We start from the raw sequence: 9252 nt of genomic DNA on the forward strand, positions 1-9252 counted from the left end.
CCTCTTCTGGAGTGTCTGAAGACAGCTACAGTGTACTTACATATAATAAATAAATCTTTAAAAAAAAAAAAAAAAAGAAAGAAAGAAAGAAAGAAAGAAAGAAAGAAAGAAAGAAAAGCAGAGCCCAAGGATCTCTGTCTGCAAGGAGGCTTGCGCCCTGGCAGGGATGGCATGAATCCTCTGGGCATTCAGAGTGGAAAGATGGGGAAAGAGAAAGAGTCTGCTGGTTGATAAGTGCAGCCCTGCTTAGCCTGCAGAGAGGAACCGAGAGCTGGGGGTGAGAGGGTTGTGGTGGTGGGTAGGGGTGGGCTAGCCTGCAGAGAGGGACAGAGAGAGCACTGGGGGTGGGTATGGGGGGGGGAGAACCACAGGGAGGGGATCTAGGAAGGAAGTAGAGAGTAGTGGATGTTAGATATTAGCAAAGAGTTAGGATTTCTCTCAAAGGTGGAGAAGCACCGAGACCCCAACAAGGAGTCATCTTCTTTCCATCTTCCCATTGTCTTTTCCATCATTTTCGGAAGCAACTAACATGATGCTGGGATTCAGACCCGGGACAAGCAGCTGAGGTGCATATTTCACTTACCAAAGTGGACCTGGCCTCTAGGTTCTTTCTCCCACCATCCCTCAGTCCCTATCTGTTACTGGGACACTGGCATACCCTGCCCTCGACTTAGAATTTTCCAACCCAGGGGCTGTGCCTCCTCCCTCAGAATTTTCCAACCCAGGGGCTGTGCTTCTCCCTCAGAAGTTTGTCTGTCTTTCTCTGGTTGTCTGTCTCTCTCTGTGTGTCTCTGTGTCTGTGTCTGTGTCTCTCTGTGTCTGTGTCTCTGTGTCTGTGTCTGTGTCTCTGTGTCTCTGTCTCTGTCTCTGTCTCTGTCTGTCTCTCTGCATCTCTTACTTCTCTCCCTGCTCATGGCTTTCTCTCCTTTTCTTCCCCCTCCCCTCTGTCTCCTTCTGGTGGGTGACTTCACTAACCCCCTCCCCTCCTGTGTGGTCGGTGAACTCTCCAGGGAGCTGCCCCCAATAAACCTGCTTTTATACTTTATTTTTTCTTGAATTGGCAGAATACTTATCACCTGAGTCCATAAAAAGGACTCCAGCTAGATACATGTGCAGTGAAAAAAGTAAATAAATAGTAGGGATAAGGTCTTGGACGAGAACCACGGCTCCCCACGCTGGGGTCAGAACATAGAGAGGAGGCTCCAGGGCTTTGGTGGATGATAACAGTCACTTTTTCCTGCCTGTTCAATCAGCATCCGTATCTCATGGCAACGGGGAAAACATTGCTTTCTAAACTCTGTTAAATCCTAAAATCTCAGAGAAGCCTCCGGCTTTTTTTTTTTTTTTTGTATCTGCTTAAAAGCTCAGGAAGCCGGTGCTGACATTCTTGCTTGGGGGCCCAGAATTTAAACTTAGTCACTGTCCAGAGCCCTTGTTTTAGGAAAGAATGAGATTGTTGTTGCGTAATTCAGAATTGAGCGGGGGCGGGGTGGTCCAATGTAGCAATCCCACTTGTTTCTTGAGAGCCTAGGAGTACTGAGGACCCGCCCACCCTTGCCTTGAGTGGGACTCTGCCTAGTGCTGAGCAGGCACACGCCTTTGGATGGGCAGAACAAGAGCAGCCAACTAGCGGAGGCAACTGCGCAATCTGGTACTGAAATTCTCCGACCAGTTCCTTCCCAAATCTTGGGCACAGATCAGCCTGAGAAATCCGGAAGACCCAAAGAACGACTATAGAAAGGAGACAGGAAAAGAGCAACGGAGAGACAAGCTAATCTGAAGTGCAGAGATGAGAGTGAGGCCCAGTCTGTGGCCAGACCACTGTCCCTAAATGCATCTAGAATACAGTCCCCTACTTTTACCACTGCCCCCAGCTCAGCTCCGGGGTCTCTGAGGGTTTCTACATTTACTCAAGGTGTATTCTTCATAAAGCAGTCTTCATTCTACTCCCAGCAGCCCCAGCTTTTCCTATTATTGTCTCTAAGGCTAGGTCTTGCGTTTTTATGGTTTTGTTTTTCACAGACACGGGCCAGGAGTCTCTATTTTACCTTCCCCGTTTGCTTTCCCAACTCTCTCTGGGTCTGTTTCTTACCCTCCGTGGGAGCTTCTGCCCATATGCCTGGCATCTTTCCTAGCGTTTATACACATCTCTTTCACGATGCACAGTCCCCCCGACCCCCAACCTCCACCCCCATACTATCCCTTCTCGGGTCACCTTTATCACCGTCCCCCACCCCAATCTTCTCACACTACCTACAGGTTCCTCATCTTCCTGCACATACACTCATGCTAACTGGATTTCACGGTTCACCTTCTCTGTCCTCCCCTTTACTCCTCCCTACTCCACAATCCCTTTAGCCAGATGTACAGCTCCCAAATTCCGGGCGAGATTCCCAGGAACAAAGCAAGAAAAAAACATCAGAACAATTTGGGAAGTAAACAGCGGCGGAGAAGAAGGGAGGGAAAAGCCGGGTGGACCCAGGTGGGTGGCCCTCCAGTCCACCCAGTTAAGGGACTGCCTTTTCCCCCTCCCCTTTCACCTGGCTTTTAAGGGGCCGGACCCAGACCTCTGCTTCTTAAAGAGGAGCCCGCAGCAGCAGCTGCACTGGACTCTCTGGAAGGAGTGTACAGGGCAAAAACTCTGACCATGACCTGGGACGGGCTGCCCACGCAGCCGCTGCTCATGCTGCTAATGCTGTTGTTCGCTGCGGGCTCAGGGTCCGCCTTAGCGGGGTGCCCCGGCTGCGGCCCTGGGGTGCAGACTGGCTGTCGCGGGGGCTGCGTGGAGGAGGAAGACGCGGGGTCGCCTGCAGATGGCTGTACAGAAGCCGGAGGCTGTCCTAGGAGAGAGGGACAACCGTGCGGGGTCTACAGCCCTAAGTGCGCCCCAGGACTGCAGTGCCAACCCCGAGAGAACGAAGAGGCACCTTTGCGGGCGCTGCTGATCGGCCAGGGCCGCTGTCAACGCGCCAGAGGGCCGTCGGGTGAGTCCATGTCTCCACCACCACCACCACCCCTCCCCTGCTTCCCACCTGCCCACCTGAGATAGGAGAAGCAAGTCTCTCCTGGTAGGCATCTGGACAGATGCAGGTTGGGCAGCCTCTCCAAGCCTCTGGGACCGGCCCATTGGTTCTTCCTGGGCCTTGAGTGGAACGTGAAGTGGAAACATCAGGGGACAGCTATACGGCTTCTAGGGGCACCTTAGAATAAGCAAGAGAGATGTCTGAATTCTCCGCTGCTCTCCCTTTCCCTTATCTATTTTCTCCAAAGGGAAAGAGACGTATGTAGGCAAGAGGATGGAGGATTTGAGTTTCAGCTTTCCTCTATACCGCAGGGTCAACGCCATGGCTCTCCAGGCTCACACTGGAGACAGGACCTAGATTCCTTATGGAGGAGGAGGAAAGGGAATCTCAGACTCTAGTTCCACACACTAAGAAATGTCTCCTGCTTCTCCTTCAGTGCCACTGTGAACGGCAGTGGGCATCGGGGGCATCGGGCACCGGGGGGAGTGAACACAGTGGGCAGCAGGCACCGGGGGTAGCAGGCACTGCAGATGGTGGACACGGGGGCAGTGGACACCGCGGGCAGTGAGCAGGCCCTAGAGGGCCTGGGGAGGGCCGAAGAAGTGGGAAGAGAAGGAATCTGCCAAATCAGACTTATGATTTAAACCTGGTAGGAATTGGATGCCCTCCAGCCCCACCCTATCCAGGGATGAACACAGAAGACTGAGTCATTGGGTGGGTGGGACTAGAGTGAGTCAGCACCCCAAAGATGGGGGTGAAGAGCAACGGGAGATGGAAGATAGCAAGTCCCTGGTTTTTCCATAGAAAGGGATGAGAAATGAATTTTGGATCATTTGGCAGTGCAGGCCTGCCATTCCAGCGCTTAGGGGTGGAGGCGGGAAGGTCAGTCAGCGTCAGCCTTGGCTACATAATCTCAGGCCAGCCTACACACACACACACACACACACACACACACACCATACACACAGAGGCACACACATACATACACATGCACACACATGCACACATGAATATATACACAAGAATACATGCATGCATGCACATACACACATGCACGCACATGTATACATGAGTCCCCCCACATGTGCATTGGCACATACGCATGCACATACATATATACACACATGAGCACACACAAGCACACACACACACACACAGGAGCACACACGAGCACATTGGAGTGAGGGGTTGAAGCTCCAGTTTCTAGTGTCAGAGCCCAGGGTTCTAGGGCTCCTCTGAGAAGGTGTGTTTTGGTTGGAGAAGGCAGTTTGAAGCATCATCCCAGTTTGGCATTAAATGGGGGGAGTGAGGGACAAGGTCTGAGGAAGATATGGTACCCAGACAGACAACAGCGTTAACACTGCAGAGGGAACGGTGTAAAAACATGTGTAAGCTTATCTTTTGGCATGTTGCGTCAGCTCAGCCTTTTCCTAGCTATGGCTTACTTGCATCCTGAGCTTTTCCCAGGACCCCAGAAGTTCTCCAGAGCCAGATGCACCCTGCAGGTTGGAAACCTTTTATTTTCTGCCCCTTCTACAACCTTCAGTTCGTCCTGGTTAAGGGTTGAACCCAAGTGTTCCTAGACCACTAGGGTTGAGCTGAGACAAAAAGGAAGAGGTCCCCATGTAAGGCCCTCAAAGTAACATCTTAGGGCTGGGAGGGGTGGACTGACTTACTGAGGGGTCATGTCAGGGACAAACATTCCACTGGATCCTTATTGACACCCTCTACCCACCCACCCACACGCCTCACACACACTGTACAAATCCACTGTTCTTTTGCCCATCTTTCTGGGCTGGTGTGCCCTCTTCTGGCCTCTAGTGGAATAGGCAGGTCTTTTCAAAAGAAGCCTGAAGGTTGAAAGTATCCAACACTACTTTGTACTCATGGGATTTTGGGGAGGGTTATGGAGGGTGAGACGAGTTCTCCATGTAGCCCTGGCTATCCTGGAAATCACTTTGTAGACCAGACTGGTGTTAAACTCACAAATCTTCCTGTCTCTGCCTCCTGAGTGCTGGGACAAAGGCATACGCCACTATCAGCTAGGATTTTATTTTTATTTCACATGTGTGGGTGTTTTGCCAGCAAGTCTGTCTGTCTGTCTGTGTATGTCTGTGTACCACATGGTTACCAGAAATGGGGTTAGATTCCCAGTAACTAGAGTTACAAACAGCTGTTATGAGACACCGTGAGGGTGCTGAGGAATTGAACTCTGGTCCCCTGGAAGAGTAGCCAGTGCTCTTAACTGCTGAGCCATCTTTTCGGCTCCTGTTGAATAGACTAGACTGGCCATGGACCTGTGACAGTTCTCTTCCCTAGGCTTCCCAAGTGCTGGGATTATAGGCACACACCACCATACCCAGCAGTATAGTTTGTTAGAGGGAGAAATTGCAGTTAGGGTAAAGCCAGAAGAGACTGAATCCTTCAGTCCCTCTCACTTTACTGGTAGAAGTGGACCTAGGTTCCTAGGCTGCTGATCTCTGCTCTGACTGATCTCTGATTTCCCCTCCCCATTCTTCCTGTGGCCACAGAGGAGACTACAAAGGAGAGCAAACCCCAAGGAGGTGCCTCCCGCTCACGTGACACAAGCCATAGAGACCGGCAGAAGAATCCACGGACCTCTGCCGCTCCTATAAGGCCCAATCCTGTTCAAGATAGTGAGATGGTGTGTGAGGAGGTGGTAGGGAAGGCAGAGGGCTGGAGATTTCCACTGGACTCGAGGAAGTCTGGACCAGGCAGGCTTCTAGAATCCTGAGTACCGCCCTCATCCACCCCTGTCCTTCTCCAGGGCCCCTGCCGAAGACACTTGGATTCAGTACTGCAGCAGCTCCAGACTGAGGTCTTCCGAGGCGGAGCACGTGGGCTCTATGTGCCAAACTGTGACCTCAGAGGCTTCTACCGAAAGCAGCAGGTGAGAAGAAGCCACCTCTCCTCTGTGCAAGCTCTGGGCGTGGCAGTGAGGAAGGGTACTTGATGCAAAGCTGCAAAAGCTCTGGGCGTGGCAGTGAGGAAGGGTACTTGATGCAAAGCTGCAAAAAGGATACTGGTTCTGCTGGAGCATGTCTCCGAAAACAACAGCCAGGTGGTGGAGAGAGGCAGGTGGATTTCTGTGAGTTCGAGGCCAGCCTGGTCTATGTAGTGAGTTCCAGGACAGCCGGAGCTACACAGAGAAACCCTGTCTGGAAAAAACCAAAACCAGCCAAACAAACAGCAACCAAAAAAGGGATGGATACACACACACACAAAACTATTTCTTCCAATTTTAAGACCCACATAGATATGAAAAACATCAGGCAGATTGTAACCTCAAGACTTGCCTAGGCTACAGCTGAAGGGCTGGTAGGAAGACAGAGGGCTGGAGATTTCCACAGGAGATCTTTCCATGGACTTGAGGAAGCCTGGACCAGGCAAGCTCCTAGAATTCTGAGTGAGTTCAAGTCTAGCCTGGGAAACTTCACGAGCCTCTGTCTCAAAACAAAATGTAAAATGAAAAGAAGTTTATAGCTCGTTGGCAAAGCTCTACTTTGCAGTACTGTGGGCTCCATCTCTAGCGTGATCTGAAAGAAAAACAAAGGCCAACAATTGCATTGGGAGACTTAAAGTCTCCTCTAGGATAAAGCCTTGTGGTGGCCTCAAACGGGAGCCCTGGGGAATCACATGGAGATGTCTGAGCTGGTGCTGGCGGAGCCCCTTCTGCATTTTCTGACTCAGTAGGTCTGGGCTAGCCTGTGAACACAAGTTTCTAACATAAGTGATGTTGGGCTGTTGACTTGCTGAGACTGCATTTTGAAAGCTATTGCTCTGGCCTAGCAGAGTGGGCCCTATGCAGTACGTAAAGCAACTAAGAGCTCTCAGTTGCTTTCCTGCTCAAAGCCTGGACCTCACCCTGACCTGCACCTCTCTCCCCAGTGTCGTTCCTCGCAGGGGAATCGCCGTGGTCCCTGCTGGTGTGTGGATCCGATGGGCCAGCCTTTGCCAGTGTCTCCAGATGGCCAAGGAAGCGCTCAGTGCTCTACCAGGAGCAGTGGGTGAAGCCCGGAGGGAGTCTCCGGGACGCCAGCAGGAACAGGGGGCTGTCATTTGAGCTGTATGTGAAGCAATCAATAACTCTGTGCCCCAAGACCCACCTTCACGCCCCGCCCTATTGTCCCTGTCACCCTTGGGCCTTTACACAGCTAGTTAGAAAGATTGCTGTTGGCTTGTGTACTAATAAAACAGTATTGGGGGGGTCTCTGGCTTACGTCTCTGAGTCTGTCCCGTTCAGATCTGGGGCCTCATGCTCACTGTCTCCCATTGGTCATAGTGTTTCTACCTTCCCTGCAGAGCACAGCCAGTCTCTTCCATTGCCCTTGGAATACAGTAGACAGCCACTGCCACAGGCAGCAAGCCCTTTATCCTCCCCCGGATACCCACCTGGAGCTCTCTTGTGGGACTGACTGAGATCCTGGCCTCCGTCCGAGATCACAGTGATTACAATCTTGCTTCTATCACTGACCTCTGGACTGATGGAGGGGGAGGATTAATAGTTAATCCTCAGCAGGAATTTGCCAAAGTGGAACTCCCAAGGCACTCACCTGCCCTCCTGCCTACCAGAAAGGAACAAATGTGCTCAGGCTCTGTATGGTTTATCCAGACTACCTCCAGACTACCTTATTTGTGCTGGCAATCGCCTGATGAGGTAGGGACATTTTGTCCCATAATTTTTTTTTTTTTTCAGAAGAAGCTTAAAAAGTTTGGTCCACTTTCCTGAAGTTACATAGGTAGGGAATGACACAGGTAGGCAAGGCAACCCCTGGCACTATTTACTGTTGAATAAGTGTGTGTCTGCCCTTTCTGCTTATGTGGTAACCCAAGGTGTAGGGAAGAGCTGACATCGAGGGGCCTCAACATCACACATGACACAAATAGAGCTCCTGACAAAATATTGTTGCACACACGTCACTACAGGCCTCATCCTGTGCCCTCAGAAAGATGACTACAAGGTACACGAAGATGTTTCTGGTCCCTCCCTGACCTTCAGTCTTGGTAGAGAGAGCCAGGAAGAGCCAAGCTATGTGATAAGCCTCGGGGAGGCAAAGTCCCCCTCACAACCTGATGCACAGACTCACTCCCGAAAGCGAAATAGCAATAGCGTGAAGCTGATCATAGTGGTTGTGGTGAGAGAGCTGTGAAAGCCACAGGCAGAGCCAGGGTATGAGAAACGCTGCCTGCAGATAACCTATCTAACCCTCAGCGGGCTCCGGAAAGGACTTTAGTCCCTGGAGTTGTCAGATCGCTGAGTGGGACACAAGCTCTGTAAGGTAGATTGAGAAAGAAAGGAAGGACGAAGACAGACAACAGCTGTGTGCTGTCTGCTCTACACTGGCACCATGCAGCCAAAGGTGTCCCAGCTTCGGAGAAGAGAAGGGCTGGGAGAGGAGCAGGAGAAGGGAGCCTGTGGAGGAGAAGGTGAGCCGTCACCCCATCCCCCACGCTCCAGACACTCAGGCGGGCCTGAGATGGGTGTGTGTGTGTGAGAGCTAGCCACTAAGGCCACTTCCTTTCCTCTGGCTGTTCTGGGAAGCCAGAGAAGGCAGTTTCTGCCCTCTTCCCCCCCCCCCCCAGCACGCGTTCTGGCAATGGAGAAATGTTCAGAGCGTGGTTTGGCCTTCATTAGGGGTGAATGGAGTACTTCCTTGTTTTGGGTCCCCTGTTTCCAGCAATTGCATCAGGCTCTTTCTCGCCACTGTGTGTGTCACTTCCCCGGCTAGTGGCTCTACCCACGATTCTAAATATTGACTGGGAACAGAGGCTGTGAGCACACAGAACACCTAACTCCTCCCTAGTGAGTCCCCTTTGATTCTTCCTCCTAGGGAACGCAAGGACACACAGAACCCCAGACTTGGTGCAATGGACTCGACATATGGAGGTGAGGGATCACGGCAGTCATAAAGGACAGGCTGGGGATGTAGCTCAACTTGTAGAGTGCCAATCTACCCGATATGCAGCACCACATAAAACTGGTGTGATGGCATACAACTGTAATCCTAGCACTTGGGAAGTAGAGACCAGATGATCCGTAGTTTGAGGTCACCCTTGGCCACACAATAACATCCAAACCAGACTGGGCTACAGAAAACCCTGTCTAAGAAATAAAAAGTAGGGCTGGTGAGATGGCTCAGTGGGTAAGAGCACCCGACTGCTCTTCCGAAGGTCCAGAGTTCAAATCCCAGCAACCACATGGTGGCTC

At 51.6% G+C, this 9252-nt stretch overlaps 2 protein-coding genes across 2 annotated transcripts in view; both read left to right on the forward strand.

Moving 5' to 3' along the window:
- Positions 1 to 2285: 2285 nt before the first annotated feature.
- Igfbp6 (insulin like growth factor binding protein 6) lies at positions 2286 to 7263 on the forward strand. The gene is made up of 4 exons (XM_021183927.1): positions 2286 to 2984; positions 5555 to 5688; positions 5812 to 5934; positions 6933 to 7263. The coding sequence occupies exons 1-4, from the start codon at positions 2648 to 2650 to the stop codon at positions 7053 to 7055; spliced, it is 717 nt and encodes a 238-aa protein (XP_021039586.1). The 5' UTR covers positions 2286 to 2647; the 3' UTR covers positions 7056 to 7263.
- An 898-nt stretch (positions 7264 to 8161) lies between these two features.
- Soat2 (sterol O-acyltransferase 2) overlaps positions 8162 to 9252 on the forward strand; it is a 13795-nt gene continuing 12704 nt past the window's right edge. The window contains exons 1-2 of the mRNA XM_021183111.2: positions 8162 to 8471; positions 8876 to 8931. Coding sequence (XP_021038770.1) covers positions 8393 to 8471; positions 8876 to 8931 — 135 coding nt within the window. The 5' untranslated portion in view covers positions 8162 to 8392. The remainder of the gene's footprint in view (positions 8472 to 8875; positions 8932 to 9252) is intronic.

The sequence above is a fragment of the Mus caroli genome, chromosome 15, assembly GCF_900094665.2.
Source record: "Mus caroli chromosome 15, CAROLI_EIJ_v1.1, whole genome shotgun sequence".
NCBI classification, from domain to species: domain Eukaryota; kingdom Metazoa; phylum Chordata; class Mammalia; order Rodentia; family Muridae; genus Mus; species Mus caroli.